This window comes from Nipponia nippon, unplaced genomic scaffold, assembly GCF_047370975.1.
Source record: "Nipponia nippon isolate SJK-2023a ecotype South Korea unplaced genomic scaffold, ASM4737097v1 scaffold_1, whole genome shotgun sequence".
NCBI classification, from domain to species: Eukaryota; Metazoa; Chordata; class Aves; order Pelecaniformes; family Threskiornithidae; genus Nipponia; species Nipponia nippon.
The window spans coordinates 44,845,301-44,865,624 of NW_028262290.1; the positions used below are offsets into that span (position 1 = coordinate 44,845,301).

General features: G+C 36.5%; 1 protein-coding gene across 8 annotated transcripts in view; it reads right to left on the bottom strand.

Moving 5' to 3' along the window:
* Window positions 1-1,214: 1,214 nt before the first annotated feature.
* The window catches only part of SNTG1 (syntrophin gamma 1), a 355,828-nt gene continuing 336,718 nt past the window's right edge, over window positions 1,215-20,324 (bottom strand). For all 8 annotated transcript variants that reach the window (XM_087753570.1, XM_087753564.1, XM_087753555.1 and 5 more), the window contains 2 exons: window positions 16,936-17,046; window positions 1,215-7,604 (listed from right to left, as the gene is read on the bottom strand). In XM_087753570.1, coding sequence (XP_087609696.1) covers window positions 7,446-7,604; window positions 16,936-17,046 — 270 coding nt within the window. In that variant the 3' untranslated portion in view covers window positions 1,215-7,445. The remainder of the gene's footprint in view (window positions 7,605-16,935; window positions 17,047-20,324) is intronic.

Here is a 20,324-nt window from a genome sequence, read left to right on the forward strand (position 1 = left end):
ATTCCTAATTTTGTAATATTCTATGGTTCTCTTCACCTCTTTTTTTAAAGACCTCTCTTCTCTCATTTTTTTTCTGGCCCTTCACTTAAATGTGGTGACACACAAAACTAACTGAAGCGATGTGACAGAGGTACATATGTTTGCTAACTCACATCAGCTGAAACACATCTGGGAATGAGGACTGAGGATTTTTTCAGCACAAAGTGTTCACCACACTTATAATTACAACAAACTTCATATTTTTTTCCTTCTGTTCAAGATGCTGAAAGGGCTGGGGCCAGCAAGGGAAATTTCCCTGGGTACAGAACTGAGGAAGGCAACCCCAGCCTGAGATCCAAGAAAGTCTTGGTGACTGCTTGTGGAGGAGGTGGGGGAGAAAAGTGAGAGCAGCACTGTCACAAGGGAGCTTACTTGGCTTCTCCACACTGGGAGCACAAGAAAGGCAGCAAAAATGTGCCCACAAGATGTGCACTGCAGACTGTCACCCTAAATTGTTGAAAAGGTACAAAGGTGCCTAAATAAAAGCAGGGGCTCCCCTTCTTCCAGCATCTCTTCCCTCAGTCAGCGAAAAAAACAAACAAAATTGAACTCATCAAAGTTGGTTTTGTTCTAGTACTTGCAGCACTATTTGAAAGTTGTTTGATTGCAGAGAGGTACCAAAAATACCTTCAAGCACTGCAGTGTCAGGCCCAACTTCATTCCAACCAACACTAAGTAATTAAATGTCAATGGTAAAATAATCTGGTGGTTGTGTGGTAAAATATTCTGATTGTAGGTGAGCTTCATAGCCAGGAGAGAGGAGGATATTTCCAAAATCCTAGTTAGAATTTAAGTGGGTGACACGCCTTGTGGAAATGATCATACAAGTAAGGAATCATCATTATTTCTATTTAATAAACAGTTGAACATGGTGTTGGGAAATAACTTTACCACCCCAGGTTCTTCAAGTATTTTCTTGATCTCTCAGACTTGGCTTTCAACGATATAAAACTCATACACTGTATGACTGAATGCAAAAGATTAGTTAAAAAAGTATTTATTTTCTATTTTTTTCTGTTATGTTCCATTACAAAAAGAAACAAACCAAAACATAACAAAAACAAAACAGAAGATAGCATTTTATTAGTGGTACATTAAGGAGCTTAAACAACTAGGTGACTTATGTTTGTCACAAATACATATTACAAACAACCACAAAACCATAACTAAAAATTAAATAAATAATTTGAATAATTTTTCTTAATTTTTTAATATTTATAAAATATATAGCACTTTCTATTACATTTTTTCCGTCATTTTTATCCATAACAAATTAAAACTTATGACGTATATTGTAAATATGCTAAAGGGATAAGAATAATTAAAAAATCAAAGTTCCTGGAGGTATGAAATAGTAAATCAGTTAATGTTTATCAATTTTTTATTGTATATCCAGATTGTGCATATCCTGCAAAAATAGCCATTTCTTCAACTAATATACATATTTTTCTTTATAGTATTACAAGATTAAGTTTTTAAATGTAAAGCTTCATGGATTTATGCTTCTGTTTTATAGTTGTGCCTAATAGGTAACTTTTATTAATATATACTGAATATCTTCCATTAGTATATACTAATATATATACACACACACATACATACACACACACATACTATGCATTATATATTAGTATATACTGAATAATAAAAGAATTTCTATAATATATAGTTGGAATTCTTGTGGAGAAAGTTGTTGAAAGTGGAAGGCATGTATACCATAGTGAAAATTGACTAGGTCATGTAAATGGAAGCATTCAGTTTTACATTATTCAATGTACTTTACTAGATTATGTAATGTACTGTAATAATATACAGAACCCAAACAGAAATTTCTTTTTATTCCAGTATTCCTATGCTTTTCTCTATGATTCCCACAGGATATGAACCGCTATCTCTGCTAAACTTCCTGAAAATGGAGCCAAGCATGTAGAAATGTGTTGACATTACAGACCTTATTCCAGGAAAATACTAAAATTGCACTTAAGAACCCTCCAAGTCAGGAAAGCACTTAAGCTCAGATATGACTTTATTTGCTTTAACCTGAATGATAATCACGCACTGAAGCATTCTTATTGGTACATGGATGCCCTTGTCATAATCCTTAATGCTGTCCCCTGACTGTATAAGAGGTTTAGAGGCTCTGTTATGTAGCTGAGAGTACAGTTTCGCTGTCTGTCTGAGCAATGGGGTGAGGGGACAGGTAAGTGTGCTTGGGGACCTCAGAGCAAATATTCAGGTGTGTATTTGCCATACATGGGGAGAAAGATGCAGCAGGGAGAGGGCTGACCTGCACAGGGTAGCCTGCTTGCAGTCAGTACTGTCCTAGTGTGGCGAGGGAAAAAGGTGATGCAGAAAAACCTGCCCTGGGCACCTATAAGCCTTCTTCACCTTCATTCTGCCCCTTGCTGCAGCACAGCATCCCCCTTCAGGCACTAAGCACTGGAGAGCTACACTGTGCATCTCAGCTTTCTAGGGTCCTTCAAGGACCCACGGTGCACGAGCAGCAGCCGCTGCAGAGACAGAAACAGCTGGCACCAGGAGCTGGCAGCCTCGCCATTAGCATCTCAGAGAGTTTTTTCCTCTGGACTCATTTCAGCTGGGCCACACGGTCTGAAAGCCCATCAGGACCTGGAACTCATATAGGTATGGTACTCATTTAGTTTCATCCTAAAAACCCAGTTCATGTGCTTAAAGACAGCTCTGCGATATGAAGAATAGCACAGTGAGTGGCAGCAGGCAGGAGCCTGGCTTCAAAAGCACATTCCTGATAAAATGGAAGTGCTAATGTAGAAGCACCTCTAGCTCCTTAGAGAGACAGACACACACACACATGCAAGCACCTTCAGAGATCCTAAGCTACATTCCTGTCTTGTATTTCCCTTTTGAGAGCCTCAAGTCCTACCTTAGGCATCTAAGGTGAGTACTTAAATTTCAGGAACTTGAGTGAGTCTCTCATGCTTCCCATCATGCAGAACTGGTCGAGCTGCCAAGTCCAAAGTACAGACTCATAATTGCCCAAGGTTGAACATTTTAAAATCAGCTTAAACTTTTTTTCAGACACTACACTTTTTCAGAGACCAGACCCTGTAAGGAAATGGAAAGTGCAATACAGGGATTAGAGTTTAGTATTAATAAAATTACATTTTCCAATAGATTCCTTGGAATTGTCACTGATCTTTCTTTTTGGCATAGGGAATACTCAAGGATACTTAGACAATATGTAGCAAAGCCGCTGAATTTCTAAGGAAAGCAACTGTACATTCACAAGATCTTCAGCTTTTTTAATATCTTATTTGATGTAAGAAGCATATTAAGGCATTGAATAAACCAAATCACATTTAAAGTAATAGGCTGCAGTACTGACAACTACCTACTCGGGTATAACTGTCCACTTTGAGGTGTTCTGATAAGGTCTACATGCACAAAGTAAATAAATATATTTTTGTGGAATCAAGGACTAATTTGGAAAATAATATTTTTCATGATTCTCATCTCAAAGCATATTGATACTGTATATTATTGGTTTGCATTCTTATGAATTCTAGTTTAAATAGACAAAACTTCAAATTACTGGTTTTAAAAAACAACCCACTTACAACTAGTTTGTCTCCACAAACTTCTTGCTGCACTTAATTAACAAAATAAAATGTCCAACATTTAAAAATATCCTGATTTTTATTTCAAGGGTGCCTTCATGCTACTGGAATGCAAAGCTCTCTTGAAAATCTGGAACTGTATTTTTAAACAGATGTAGAAAATGAAACGTATTCATTCACTGATGAAATCTAGAATAACACGTATTAAAATTGGTAACGCTTTCATAAAAAAATTATGCTAACACTATAACCTAGCATATGGTTAGTTCTGTGAAGGTCAGATTATCTGAAATTTCCATCATAAAGCAAAGCAAATCAAACCAAATATATTTAGTTATACTTGAGAGTACATATTTTTGGTATACTATATAACATCACTTCAATAGGCACAGTACTATAAAGAATTTTTTTATTAAACTTATTTAAGAATATCATGACATAAAGATAACAAATTACATTTTATGCTATGCGTTTGTTGGTTTGCTTTTTGTTGTTAAAATATTTGCTTTCACTTGCATAAAGATTTTTAGCAAAAGCTGGTAGTTCATTATAACTGTTTTTTCATTGTCACTGGGCTCTGTTGACTTACAAAATACTTGTATTCATTATATTTTACATGTGAAACGAGATGCTGTAACATAAAGCCTGGGTTTTGACACGTGTATGAAGTTCACTATGCTTTAAATGGGAATCTCCTGTAGGTATTTAAATGAAAAATATAGCCATTTACTACGTTTGTAAAATATATTTTGCTATTTCAGGATTAGTTATAACACAGAGTTTAAAATTTTCCCTCTTCGGTTCAAGACTGGATTTCTGACCAACTTGCTCTAAAAGGGCAAGCCTGGATGCAGAGTCACCTCCATATTCTGTGAGGTGAGTGCACAAACCCCTGCTGCATTTACAAACCAATGCTGATCTGCAGTCAAGGCTATGGCATTTTATATTCTCACAACATCACAATTAAGCCCCATCAGTTTAGCTCTTTGAAATACAGGGGTTTAGAAAAACAAACAAACAAAAAACAATTTACAGACTAACGTTTGTCTCTTAAATGTTGCATATTTAATGCCCAGTTACAAAAGTCTCATTGATAATACAGCAGTTCTACAAACAGAATATTTGACAGAGACCTCTAGGATACCCTGGTGGAGTCCCAAAAGTTCATGTCATTAGCTCAGTTCTGCACAAGGAGCATTTTTTAAAAGGTTGTTGTTTTTTTTTTTTTTTTGGGGGGGGGCGGTTCATATAATGGAATCTATTAATCTACAGCAATTTGCAATGACATACTTTCTGCTGGTTTGGGTAAATGTTATGTTCATTTAAGCACATTAAACAACGTTCCTTAAACAACCCTCAGTTTCAGTGGTACAACTGTGCACATAACATGAATGGTTGAAGGAAAAACATTCAACTGGCAGCTGATTAGTTTTACATTCTACTGTTACCAGCAGAGCATTTACTCAGGTGTTAGCACAGGCAAACACTCTGATAGCTGAATGCCACAGCAACACACTATAAGGAAGGAGGTGATTGGGGAGCACAGAGGAGGAGAACTGTCATTAACAGATATCGTGCTTCTGTTTTCAGCATTGTCAGTGCTCTGTCAAAATTTGTGTTTCCAGTATATGCTTTCCTGACAAGGACAGTGCCTGAGTTACCATCGTTAAACCCCTTAGCCTGTTGTAGCTTTGGATTCAAAATGTCGGGGTTTGTACTCTCAGGAACAAACTCAAGATCCCATGGACAGCCATGGCAATTTTATGTGTCATTCAGAGACCAGGATGTGACCCCCTTATTTAGGGACAATTCATATAAACAAACACATGAAGATGACTATGAAAATGTTGGATTTTGATGACACTTAAAGCATTTAATAGCTGGATTACAACATCGTTCCGTTGTATTTAGCATGGAAAATAAATGTGTAACCCTTGGAGGGGTAAGCATGTACTGAAAGTCATTTGAAAGTGACAAGAGTCCCTAGAAAATATATTTTCAGGTTATTCGGAACTAGTATCAACTGAGATCAGCTGTACTTCAAAGCAAAGATACTCTCACACACATAAATCCAAATACTTCTAATGCAAAGAGAAAAAAACAAAGACATGGTTTGCCCCTACAGTTCATTCATCTTTTGTCCCTGCCTTGCATTTTAAATTGTTCCCATTTTGAAAAAGCTTTCCTCTGGCTTCACTTTTAAAGTTTTAATTATCTAAATATGTAGAAAGGGATGTGACAGAATGAGTCTTTCTTCTTAACATGGCAGATGGTGTCCATAACCCTTACGTGCTATGTGCTTTTATAACAAGTGGGGGGGACAAGTGGGGGGGGGGGGGGGAAGAAGTTTTGATTTCAATATAATAAATATAAACCCCACAAAATACTATTTTAAATGTTATGCACACACTGTAGCTGCACTATCTGTTCTTCCTGCAGTTTTTTAGGTTCTCTTATCCTGTCTAGCAAAAAAAAATCCCTCATCTTTTCTGTTGTTTCAGCTATATCTCACACATGCTTCCACCATTTTTCCATCTTCACGGATGTGTGTAATAGCACAAAATTAAATTATTTTGCAAAATGATATTTAAATAAAGTTATTAATTTTAAATTTACAACTCCATCAGATTTCATCATTAAATGATACTCTGGAACTAGTACGTGGTCCAGAGTAATGTAATATTCTTAACATACAAAGACATTATGCATTGTCATCTATTCTTTACACGTTATTTAATTTATTCCTGTCTTTTACTAACAATATATCTAAAAAAAGAAATTATTAAGAATTCAAAGGGTGGACTCATTTTTCAAGCATAATGTAGAATGTCTATTTTGTTGAGAGCCTGAGTGGCACAGAAGTTCTACTTACGATGTGAAATCAAGGTTACACATGGAAACGATGCATGAGGTGGACTGTCTCTGAAACAAATTCAACAGCTAAGTCTTGTGAACAAAGACTATTAGATTTACAGAATTTAATTCTTGACCAAAAAAAGGAAGGAAGTAAATAGCAGACATGATATTTTACGCACTTGCACTTAATTTGCAATTAAAATTAAATTCATATCACCTTATTTTTACTTGAAGAAGAGGGACTTCCTCATGGAAAGGTGTTTTGCTTTTTGTGGCTTGTTTGTTTTTTTTTTTTTAATGTATCAGTCCAATATGGCTATATCTTTGTTGTTGTTATTGTTAGACTAGAAGAACAAAATAGAAAAAGCAGCATGACTCCATGTATGGACACAAATATGGATTTACAACAGTGCTTAAAGTGCTTTCTTATTTGAGGAGATACTTACACAAATGCCTTTTCATGCTTATCTCCTTGTCACCATGTACTATATGCTTGTTGCTTGCTCTTATGTCATTTATAATATAATGATAGGGTATTAAGTTCATATTCAGAGTTTAGTATATTGTCATAAAAAACATCTGAAAACAGGAAAATGACAATTCTATTTGTGTATCATTACAGCAATTTGAAAAGTTTATTAAATACTGAAGTGCTTCATTTCGTCATTTATTTCTTTGCTTCCAGTGTTGCTTAAAGCAGTATGTAAGTACAAGTAGATCATACTAAAAGCACATCCATCCTATTCTGGGGTTTTGACTAGGATTATTTACTGATGTCTTGCAGAACAGAGATTGAATTTATGATCCCACATGACCATTTATCTGCTCACGCTGCAAGATGTCTTGCCTCCAGGATTGGTTTCCACATACATGGTTCACCAAAGGTCTACATCTTATGAATATTTATACATTGTTATGTCTTGTTGTTAAGTGGCAGTGCTGTAATGTGAGATGTCAAGTAGTATACTTTAATTTGCCAGTACCAGAAGTTGTGGGAGCAGAAGAAGCCGTGGCTTGACTGCCTACATACAAAGGGTCCAAACAAGCCACCTTGGCTGCAAAGAATGAGTGGATACAGTGAAGGACTGCAAACAGGTTGGAAAACTCCAGCTCCTGGAAGTGCAAACAAAAAGATTAAACATGAAACAAAAGAATACCTCACAAACTTATACCTAGGAACGAAGAGCTATTCAAATAGCTATAATTTTAATAGTTTGATGCAATTCTGCTAATGTGCCTGACAGTTGTTTATTATAGGGACTTAGACATTGAGCTATTTTCATTCAGTAAATAATCGTTTGCAGGGTCAGATGGACAAATTTCTGAGTTAAGTGCCTCCATAGAAATATGAGATCCTACCGGCTAAGGGGAAAGAAAGTGACACTACATAATATTTTTTTTTTGCCTCAGGTTAATGCAAATTGGTCACTTTTGCAGGTTAATTTAGACAGAAATTGAACAACTGCACTATAACAGTCTACTTATCTCTGGACTACTACTTTATACCCAATGTACCCACAAAGATCAACAACGTTGATTTCCACATTACATTTGTTCATCACATCACCTCACACTGGTAGCTCTTATCTTACCTATGTTGATTCTTTAACAAAAAAAAAAAAAAAAAAGACATTTTCAAAAAGTGCTACTATCACACAGCAATATTCTAGATCTGTTTTTATTGAGAGGGTTACTGTTATTGGACCGAAAAAAGGAATAGACTCCATGTTTTAAACTTATTAGCCATATTAGACAAAGTCCTTCTTTTTTTAATTTACATTTCTTTATAGCTCCTCAGCACGTGATTAGACTAGCTGGGACTCTTTTAGACACCACTACAGAGGAAATAAATAAAAATGACATTTTTTTACATACATAAATTTTCTCCTTTGTGTCTAATTTTCTTTATATGATCAATATTTTTTAGGTTATCTTCAGTATGTGTTTTTGGAGTTGGCATTTAATCAATAAATATCTGTTCTATTTGAAAGCAAATACTGAGGTATTTGAATACATGTAAGTGTAGGGATGGTGGTGCAGAGTTGCCATCTTTCTGCTTTGATTCACTGCCTGTACTGACTTCTTCATTGTAATATGAAGCCAGTAATAGGTATCTGTGGTATATGCCATTTGTCTTTCTGTCCAGCACTGGTATTTCCAGGCTATGTAATGCTGAGGGTTTTGTTTTGTTGTTTAAAAGAATATTGATAATGTTGTAAATTCAACAAAAATTGCTAAGTCTCTCAAAATGACATTAACCTGCAGTTTTCTGACTCTTGAGATTTCCTGGAAAATATTGCTTCATGTAATTCATGGAGACATTCACAAATCCCTCATGTGTGACGGGGAACAACTGCCTGAAAGCAGACAGCTGCATGTGCTGTGTCCAGTGATGTACTGAATGGGTGGATCTTTGTTCAGCTCTCTTACAACCTGAGCAGATGTCCTTCGGACATGCTTAGAAATGAATTTATAACATCCCATGAGCTTCTTTAAACTCTCCTAACTACCAATTCTCAATAAAGAAGATAAAGTTTATGCCAAGTTTCACAAACCTGCCATCTGTGTCCATTTAAAAAAACCTGTTTAGAGACATTATCATTTTTAAACAGTGGGAGAAGGGCAATTTTATCACTATGCCAAAGGTTTTTTCCTCCCTCAAATTTCAGAATAAGAAAATTTATCATAGATAGGAAAACAATGGAAATTCAAAGATGAAGAAACAAGGAATTATGGAAGCTATTTCAGAATAAGAACTACCAGTCATTCAAATTAAGTTACTTTTCAGTTAATTACTTTTTATTAATATAATATTATTTATCCTTCTGGTACTATAAAAATAAAGCTGAAGCTTAAGATGAGGGAATAAGTATTTAGTGGAACAGTGAAATATTTGTAATATCAGTTCCATGTGTTATCTGTAGAAAGACTACATTTCCCCCTATGTCTCAACAGCATAAGCCTATTAAAACAAATATTACAGTTTGAGGATTGTTCAAGTCAATTAGGTAACACTACTAGCTGAAAGTTTTTATTATCTTAATACGGCTACTGGACATTGAATTTTTACAGTGCATTAGTACAATTATTACCAACAGTTATCACAGGTGTTTCTGCAACAGTAACACATTGGGAAGATCCATTGCTTAATGGACCTTCAAGGAAAATGGGTGAGGCAACAGAACAGCCTCTGAAGGTCCGATTGGATTAGTCTTATTGATAGTAATGATGAAACGCAGAAATTACCTTGACTGCAAAGATGATCACTAAGAAGTCAGCAAATGCTTGATTATTATTTGCCATGAAACTTTATTCCTATTTCAATGTAGACATGCATATTCCAGTGGAAATTAAAGCAATGTGAAGCACAGTAGACTGACTGGTATGTGGTGAGTACATACAGGCCTGATTAATGGCTGCAGCTCAATTCACAGAAGCCTAATTGATGGGAATGGGATCTATCAGGAACAACACTTTTCTGGAAGATTAGCCTAATCATAAGAAAGCTTAATGAACATATAAAATTTCATGTAGAGCTGCTGACAGACAAATCATTCCCTCACTTCTGCTAAGAACTTGCACTTTTAGCTGCCCAAGGGTCTACACTACTGCCAGCAGACGGAGGGGAACCCACAAGCTTTTGTGCATGCCTAGCCACTCCTGGTTGTTCTTGTATATACTTTGTCACCAGTCATCCTCTTGTCTGAATACACTTTCATCTAGGCAGGGTATTGTGTATTGCACACCCACCTTCAGATGAAGTTTCAAATAAACAAACAGGCAAACACTAAGAAGCCTGAAGAAATATGCAGTGAAGCCATTAAAGTTGCTACCAGTAGGGAAAAGCAAATGCTCTGAATCCCAAAAAAGCAAAGAAATCCAAACTTAAGCCACATCTACTTGTCCATGCACAAGTACACGATTTACTATTATTCCAGTTTCCAGACTATTGTCTGTACACTTTACCTAAGAATCTGGCCTCCTAGGAATATCAGTGTACCCTCTGGTCTTCAAACTGTCTTTCTAAGCTATCTCTTGATCAAACTACTCTCACTCTACATTGCTGTCATTATACCAGACATTCCCAGATTATTAATCCGAACATTCACAGTTTCTGCTGAGGACAATATAAATGGGCAGAAAGGCATGTGAGAAAGATGCAGTCATTGAGCATGGTCAGAAATGCATGGGAATTCTAGTAACCTTTCACAAAGAAAGTCTGGATTGAAAGGACAGAGATGGAAAAAGAAAACAGAAAGAGAGTGCCCGCAGATGGAAAAAAAACCCCAATAACTCTTATTGCGTTATATTAATGATACAACTACATAAACAATACATCTACAAAATCAAGCAATTGTAAGTTTGTAAGTATTCATGATACGGCTAGAAAAAATCTTTTCTTTCATCCATATATAAACTGCTGATGTGAGAAGATATTTGTTCTTTCATCAAATGTGGTATTACATGGTCTGGCTACATTAGCATAGAATCTGATCTAAAATAGGTATTAAACAGATAATCCATGTGCAAGACATGGGGAAAATAAAAATTTAATCACACAAACCTACACAGGTCAGAAATCTGAACTCAGAATGTGGTCACTGCAATTGAGCAATCACTCTGTAAAAATCCAGAGGATGTATACTTAAAATCCATTTAAAGATGATATTCTAAATTTGAAGAGCACTGTGGTGCTCACAGGAAAACCCTCAAGCCTAAGAACAAGGATTAATTTAAAATTATATTTTGGAGAATATACTTGAAATAAGCAGAAATGTCAGTCTGGAAAATGATACAAGCATCCATCAAGACACCTTGCAACACTTGAAAGTGAGCATGTTGTTCACATTACAACAGCAGTAACTCAAGCTATTTGTCTTATTTTGATTAGATTTCTATCCAAGATAATTTCAAGTACAAGTTAATTGCATTAATTACTATTAAGGTAGTATTAATTAATTAATAAGTATTAATGCTGAATCCTTGAAGTTACACTTCTTCCTTTGCTGATACCATATTTCTGCAATCTTCTGTTCTCCATATTCAAATATGCAATCTTCTGTTCTCCATATTCAAATAGGCAAAGACAATTGACTGGACCTTCATCTTGATTTGCTGATTTTTGTATTCACTTTGGTTTTTTAACACTCAGCTTAGGGGTTCAGCTAGTCTGTGAACAAAAGCTAACCTGATACAGCATAGCTGTGTGACCTCACCTGAGTTTTTCTGACAAAACTGTTGAGCTGTGAAAAAGCCCTGCAAGTTGAGAAAGGTGAAAGCACAGACCAAAATGTATCTTTTGAGCTATACATATGTTTTACAAGGCACAGAAACTCTCAGTTCACAGAAATTACTGATTGGTGCGTTTACTTACAAAATTCAAATGGAAATTGCATGTAATAAGAAAAACAGTGCTGATGCTGATTTTTATATATATTACATACTCCTATGTTTGGGAGCATATATATATATCTTGAAACAGGATCTATCATCATAAATTTAAGATACTCTTCATTTTTGTCAGAAAAATATAAAGTAGTATCTATTGCAGTGGTATTACTTAGCCAGGTAAAATTGAAGAGCACAGCACTCTGAGTTTATTACAGTCCTAAGATTGTGTTAGCCTCTGGAAGCTGTTGTGATACTAGAGAGACACTAATGGATCATTAAACTATAGGTAAACAAATAAGTAAATACATAGGTAACTAGATAGGAATGTTGGAGATATGCGAGAAATAACACAAAGCATCATAGAATCATAGAATCTTTAAGGCTGGAAAAGATCCTTAAGATCATCGAGTCCAACCGTTAACCTAGCACTGCCAAGTCCACCACTAAACCATGCCCTCAAGCACCACGTCTACCCGTCTTTTAAATACCTCCAGGGATGGACACTCAACCACTTCCCTGGGCAGCCTGTTCTAATGCCTGACTACACTTTCGGTGAAGAAGTTTTTCCTAATATCCAACCTAAACTTCCCCTGGTGCAGCTTGAGGCCATTTCCTCTCATCCTATCACTTGTTACTAGGGAGAAGAGACCAACCCCCACCTTGCTACAACCTCCTTTCAAGTAGCCGTAGAGAGCAATAAGGGCTCCCCTCAGCCTCCTCTTCTCCAGGCTAAACAACCCCAGCTCCCTCAGCCGCTCCTCATAAGAATTGTGCTCTAGACCGAAGGGTCTAGACCAGCTTCATTGCCCTTCTTTGGACATGCTCCAGCACCTCAATGTCCTTCTTGGAGTGAGGGGCCCAAAACTGAGCACAGTACTCGAGGTGCGGCCTCATCACTGCCGAGTACAGGGGCACTATCACCTCCCTAGTCCTGCTGGCCACACTATTCCTGATACAAGCCAGGATGCCATTGGCCCTCTTGGCCACCTGAGCACACTGCTGGCTCATGTTCAGGCGGCTGTCAACCAACACCCCTAGGTCCTTTTCTGCCAGGCAGCTCTCCAGCCACTCCTCCCCAAGCCTGTAGCATTGCATGGGGCTGTTGTGACCCAAGTACAGGTCCCGGCCCTTAGCCTTATTGAATCTCATACAGTTGGCCCTGGCCCATCGATCCAATGGATGGCCAGTCTTGGATGTTAAGGCAGAGGATGTTAATCAACCTCTGTAAACAGTTAACAAGACCTGGCCTGAGAGAAGAAACAGGAGGACACCATAGAACAGTCAAGCAAGGAAATACCAAGATAAGCATGAGAAAACAAGGCCGCTGATAAAGCCAAAGTAAGAATCACTTGAACCATGAATGAACCATCCTAATTAACATAGTAAAAACCACACCTCTAGCAATAAAGCCCCTGTCCCAAGCAAAGACCCCTACCCACCGAGCATGCTCTATAAATCTAAAACACACAGTACCTTTAAGTGGAGACGAGGCTTGCGAGAACCAATAGAAGCAAGGATGAATAATTGGTATTGTAAAAACACTGATAACAGCTACTCAAAATGTATAAAATGTCACTGCATGTTAACTGAGGTGTGCTAGCTTTGCGGAGTTACCGCCTAGAACCCATCTCTGTGCAGGCATGAAATAAACAAATATCTCGACTGTGTGTGTTATTTGGCTTTTTGCAAACCAGGTAAAAGAACCCTGCTTTTTGGGACAACAAGAAGGCGCCTAAGTGAATCCCTTTGTGTCTTATAGATGAGAAGAAAGCTTTGTCCTTCTGTGCTTGTTTTTTTGAACCCAACCCCAAGAGCTCAGTAAGAATGAAGGAGAGGGACACGTAGGCTCCACGTTCTGCCAAGCCAACAGCTCTATTTTGTAGCTCTCAGTCAGAAAAATTCTGTCTGACTGTGCAAACTTGTGCAATATCTCCTGCTGAGTGACAGCTGGGAAATAACCTACAGATTGGAATGTCTAAGGGATATAGGTGATTAATATTTCTTCTCAGAAACCACTTAGACCTTGCCTTAGAGACCTTCAAAGTTAGGTGTTTGCATCCAGACACCCTGCCATGGACCCACTGGTGTGAGCTATGGTAATTACTGTTCAGATTTTTCAGACCGGAATTGCTTAAATCTATGAGGAAACACTTCTGTTATACTACACTATATATCTTTAGAGTAACACCTGACTCGTATTCAGCCAGCTGTCAACCATGATGAAAGCAACATTATTTTAAAAAAAATAAACAATGACAACAAGAACAAAACTATGGCCAGACCACCTCACATTTGCAGGGAGTAACTGAATTATAGCGCATTGAATACATTAACACATTCCATCAGTGCCGCAGCTGAAACTCGGAGATGGAGGAAAACAGAGCTTGGAGGCAAGAAAAGCAGGAGTCTCAGATCAGGTATGCATATGCCATAGCAGGTTCAGCATAGAGTGTGTTAGTGTTAACGATGAAAGGGAGAAAAGAACTCTCATTTCTAGAGACTGTCTTAAGCTGTATCAAAGTTACCTGCCATGCCCTGCTTCCACATTACTGCTTGGAAATGCAGAAGAGAAGAGCCCTGATATGTTGGGGTAATGGCTCCTCAGATTTTTGGTTTTGTTCTCAGCTGTGAGCTCTCATTTCACTATATTCTGATTATTCTCCATGTAATATAACTGGCAAACAATTATCTTTACATAAGGAAAATATTACACTGTATTTCCCCTTATAACAGTGGGTCTCCAGGCCATCTGAAGCACAGAGCTGCATTTAACAGGTGATGATAGCTGTGGTCATGAATATTCATCACAACCTTTAACAGATGTTTTACAAAATTCCCATCATCTGATTCTAAATGAAGCCTGCATACAGTATGCATGAAACCTGGCATTACGAGCATTTCTGAAAATCTGATTAACATTTCCTAATGACTCAAGAGTTCCCCAAATAGCTATACCTCTAACTCTGTAATGCTAGTAAAGTCCAAAAAATAGAGGCTAAATTGTTCCATCTCTTCTCATGCTGAATAGTGCTTTAAATCCATGAAAGGCTTAAAGGATACTGAAGGGCCCTATCCATAGAATTTTAAACTAACCAAAGTTGAAAAAATACGACCCAAGAATCCTCACATACATTTTACAGCCAGTCACATTTATCTATATTTCTTAGACTAAGCAACATCCCTCATACGTAAAGAAATTGGAATGGATAGAAGTGCTTACTATAAATGCCATGGCACCTTCCAGAGATAACATAATCTGACATTTTTTGATCATGATATAATTGGTATGCTTTGATCACCAAGAAAATGAGTTAAAAGTAATAAACTTTTATTTCAAATTGATCAATGTGAAAGTTCAAATTTATAATAAAGAGAAGCAAGAGAATGCAGCATTTCTACCTTGATAAAAGGTAGAAAGATGAAATTTCCTACAAATAAAGCTCTATTAAGTTTGAATGAGAATAACAATAGGTACAATAAAGGTACCAGAATATCTGTAAGGCTTATGAAATGATTTGCATGACAGATTTAATTTAAAACATGAAAACATTTTGGTGAAAACTATTTTTCTTCTTCAAAATCTAGCTTTCATACTTTGTTTTTAAATTTTTTAATTTAATTTAGTATTAAAGAGATATTCTAGTTTTACTGAAAAAAAGAAACACTGTCCCATTCTTGGATTCCTATGAAATTCCTTTAGTCCTAGTGTTAATATAACAGCAATAGCAGAGTGATATTAGAAAAATAATGATGAGTTTCATCCTTCAACTGCACTTAGAAGCATGATAAAAGTTTCCAGTTATTTGCTTAAGCGAAAATCATCCTCACAACATTAGGTTGTTATATTTTCTTATTAGAGATGAAAAGAAACTCTGTACTTTTAAAACAATTTCTGAAGGAAATTGGAAGTAACATGAAGGTGTTGAAAGCCATGGTCCACCACATTTCATTGCTGTTGATTTAATGGGAGCTTTTATATACCTTTATTGTATTGAGTACAACATTCAAAGCCAAGCTAATAGCTGTTAGGTAGAAAATAATACCAAACATAAAGAGACATACAGGACAGAAAAATAGCTGCTTAATGTGGCTATTTGCATTTAGACTCATGACTGCCTCCAATGCAACGCTTATTTTCTTTCCATACTTTACTATGCTGTGCATATTTAGCACTTTTGGACAACAGTTTATTTAACCATTTCCTTTTTGCTCATGGAACTGTATTGTTATCACATTAATTCAGCAATTTTCTCTCTGACACGGTCAGGAAAAATGGTATAGCAAATGCTTCAAAAGCAAGGCTTAAAGATGGCCAAGAAAACAGTCTTTAGGTTTACACAAAAATTGGGATTCTAGTCAAAAAGACCTTCAATTCAGACTCTAAGGAAGTTCCAGTTATCAAAGATCCTGGGAGATCACTTCTTCTCACACACGTTGGGACAGTAAATGCCCTATTCTCAAAAGACATAAATCAAACTAAGCATAAATCTCTCAGGTTTTCATAAATTAACACTTGAATCAAAAGCACAACTGAAAATACAAATTTTCTGATTTTGAATTAGACACAGACACAAAGCTTCAGTCTTGTAAGGGAATATGTGTTTAATCCACATGTTTTTGCTCTGAGAAATAAAAACAGATTTTAGACCTTTGCTGGGTTTTGTCCTCAGATTGACTTAAGGATATATGTTGTACCATTTCTTCATGATATGAGTATAGGGTGAAAAACAGGGCTCAAACTCTCAGCTAGCTTTATCAAAATGATAAAGAGGAGAGTTGGCAAATGTGCTTAGAACCATATATAGCGAGTCCTGGGTTTTATTATTTTTTAATGTAATTACACCTTTCAAAACACTTTAAACTAGCAAAGATCCAAGCAATTGATTCAGTTTTCTTTTAATTTCTTTGGTTTTCTTTGCATTCTTTGACTTTGTGCATTAATCTAATATTTCTAAGTAATTTAGCTTAATTTACTCCTCAGTTCCCCTAGCTGCCTTGATGACTGCTTTTAATGTACATTGCCATTATAAAACAAACAATGTATTGTTTTTACCTTTGCTTCAATTTGTTTAGTATCTTGGTTTTGGAACAAAAATTTTATTTTGCTCTTCCCATCATCTGAAGAACCTTTAAGCTGGGAAAACTTGTACCTCCAAAGTATGGCCTAGAGGAAAAAAAAAGAAACATAAAATCCATACACAATCAAGTCAGTGTAGTTATTGAAAACTGTATTAGAGATAGCCACAATCTCCTTCCATGGGAATTTTTAACCCCTCTATGATACCTAATTAAATCAATTTAATGTTATGTGGTCTGATGTCCCTTGGAACATATGGATGTATTATACTTCGGTAGTGTCTGATTCAGATCAGTCAGACTACCTTTGTGAAATATACTCTGAAATTCCTTTATCTATATTTAATCCTGATTAAACAAAAAAAGAGAGTGTTAGTAAATTCACTGTCATGCCAAAAAACAAAGATTTTTTTTCCACTGTGGATCTGTGGATTTCCTACTCCATCTAAAGCGATAACCTGTCATAGAAGTCCTCTCTTTTTCTTTCCACATTAAAAAATCTAGTTGTATTAACATAAAGGGCATATCAAATTAAAAACAAATATCTATTTTTAAATTATAAAATAACAAAATGAAGCCCTGTAATGAGAACTTATTTTGAGTTTGCTTATGAGAGCTCTAATCAGGAATTTGAGCAGATAATTAATTCTAAGCATATCAGTGGCCTTTCAGTTAATTATATTATGAATTAAATTGTGTCTTGTTGAAAAAAAAAGACAGATTGCTCTACAGAATAAACATGCAATTAATAAAATTTACAGCTGGCAAGAAAAACATCTTCTATTTTTTCATATCTAATGTGGATTTATGTAGAAAAAGATACATTTCAAAACATTTTGCTTAAAAGTGGAAAAGAGTTATTTTTTATAAGTCTTTTCAGCTTCATTTAAAGATAGCCCTCCACCCCCTCCAGGCATTTTGAAGCACTAACATTTTTCATTGTGATTTCAGTAGTATTGCACACAATTATAAGGTCATTCTCACTCATGTGCTGTTACTTAGACGAGACGTTAACTTCACATGCATCGGACACTACAGAAACTTAAGGAAAGAAGTGCTGTTCCATTTTCTCTTGTCTAAGGGTTTGTAAATTACTTCATCTCAGTGGCGTAGGATGACACTTCCATCTGTGCCCTTTGTCTGTATCTGTGAATTATTTAGTATCTACTTAAAATTAAACAGAATATGAGGAAGGTCAAACTTTTAACTGTCCTAAATCTATGCAGGTCTCTTCGCTTCAGGATGTGTTGAGCTCTTTATGTTAATGATTGGCAAAAATCTCTAACCTGCACTAAGCTAAATAAAGTTAGCTGTGTTTGTCTTAGTAACTTGAAGAGGGAAAATACCAAAAGGACAGTATCTTAACTATGCACAGTACACAAAGCAAGTGCTAGAATTATCTTCCCCAAAATTGTCTGTATACATTTGCCCCTTCCAGATAAAATAACCCTAATCTTGGCACCACTTTAGTTTTCTGTGTGTATGTGACAGGTGAGCTCCCATCTACCATAAACAGAGTTAAGGACATTCTGTTTCAGATAAACTAGCAATTTGGCAAATTTGCAAATTTGGCAATTTATGTGAAACTATATCGTATTTGTTTCACATGCTGTCCTCCTGAACCCACCAATCTGTGCTACAGAAAACAGAATAGCTCCCCTCATCTCTAAGTGTGTGCAATTCCTTTTACCTTGTTTGATCAATTACGTTTACTTATGTCCTGTAGATAGTGAGTTAAAAAAACAAAACAAAACAACCCAGTATACCTTTCAGGCGGCCATACTTCCTACCTACATTGTAAACTCCTTTTTTTACAGACCTATGTAACTCAACAAATCTTGTCAGAAGATCAAGACCATTGCCTTTCTGCAGGAACAGCAAATCTGTTTAAGCATGTCATTTCCTAGATGAGAAATGTAAAGGTCATTGATGGTGTCTTTATCTCAGGAGAGTAACAATCAAAGAAATGAGCTATTATCTTTGTCTTCTCTGATGATGTATGGGGAGGCCAGGAGAGAGGTGCAGTAGTAACAAGGACCCTTAGATGGGCAGGCAAAATCCCAGGGTACCTGGCCTTATTCCCAATCAGTTTAAGTTTGAGTGAAGATGAAGGATGTACAGAACTGCAGTACTTCAGCATTTCCCATGCAGTTTTGCCACTCACTTCATTCGCACTCAGAGGAAAGAGAATGACAGTCATACCAAACCACAGGCATGATTCAAGAACACACTTCAGTTTATGCATGACATCAGTTTTGGAGAGCCCTACTTAACAATGGCTCTTACTTAAGTACATTGCAAAATGAGGTCTATAGCGTGGAGGGGATGAAATCCTTCTTGAGACTAATCCCAACAAGACTGCACTTCTTCCATCAGGATATCAAAACAAGTTCTTAGAACTGGCAGTTCAACAGCATACTTCACAGAGACTATTAAACACTCTTCATCTAAGGTGTAAGGAATAAAAATGCCATTGACAATGCATGAAATGATTCCTAAATGAAAGAACTATCTATTTCTTTTGAGGGATCTTCAACAAATTGCACACATTTTTCTCAAAGATGTCCACATGAAGGAGGGTTCTTTTTGCAAAAAGAAGAGTGGGGAAATATTGTGAGTTTTAAGTTATTAAGTCAGGAATACAAAGTATTTCAAACATTCAAGCTAGTCATCCTGGCTACTTCTTTTGTTCTAGAGAATTTCTGAATAATAGTTCCTTCATTCTGGTTTGAACTGGGATGAATACTGGTTCGCTCTGATACATCCTGGATGTGTCTACACTTCAATGTACCACACTACATTGGAAGCGTAATGACCAGCTTAAACTAGATGTCCAAATTCTAGATAGCTAAAATTGGGTGAATTCGTTAAGCACATGTCCAGTAAGACCCATTTAATTCCTTGTCTCCTACTAAAGAAGCTGAAGTGCTGCCCCGTGTAGCCAAAACTGCACGTTTTGCATGTGTAGCAGATGTACAAGGTGATGTAGAATGCTGTGGCCAGCAGTCAGATCACTTTCTTAAAATGCAGTATCTTGTGAATCCCTGGGTTACTTGCTTGTGTGGGTTCACATGTTCTTGGTGGGTTTTTTTTTCTTTTCATTTTCATTACTGCAAAATGCATAAGCAGTGAACAGGGACCAGACCTATCCTTTTTCAATGACTACCTCATAATGCCAAAGTAGAAAGGAGAAGCAAGACCTACTCACCTAAGCACCCAGTTTCACAGAGATGTGTGGCTACAGCAGTGACATAAACACATGAGAGAGAGAGTTTCACATGTTGTTATCGTTCATGTTCCTATGGGCTGAGTTCAGTGTCACAGTGCTCACTGTGGTGACTGTTCTGAATTCTAATTTTAAAGGCT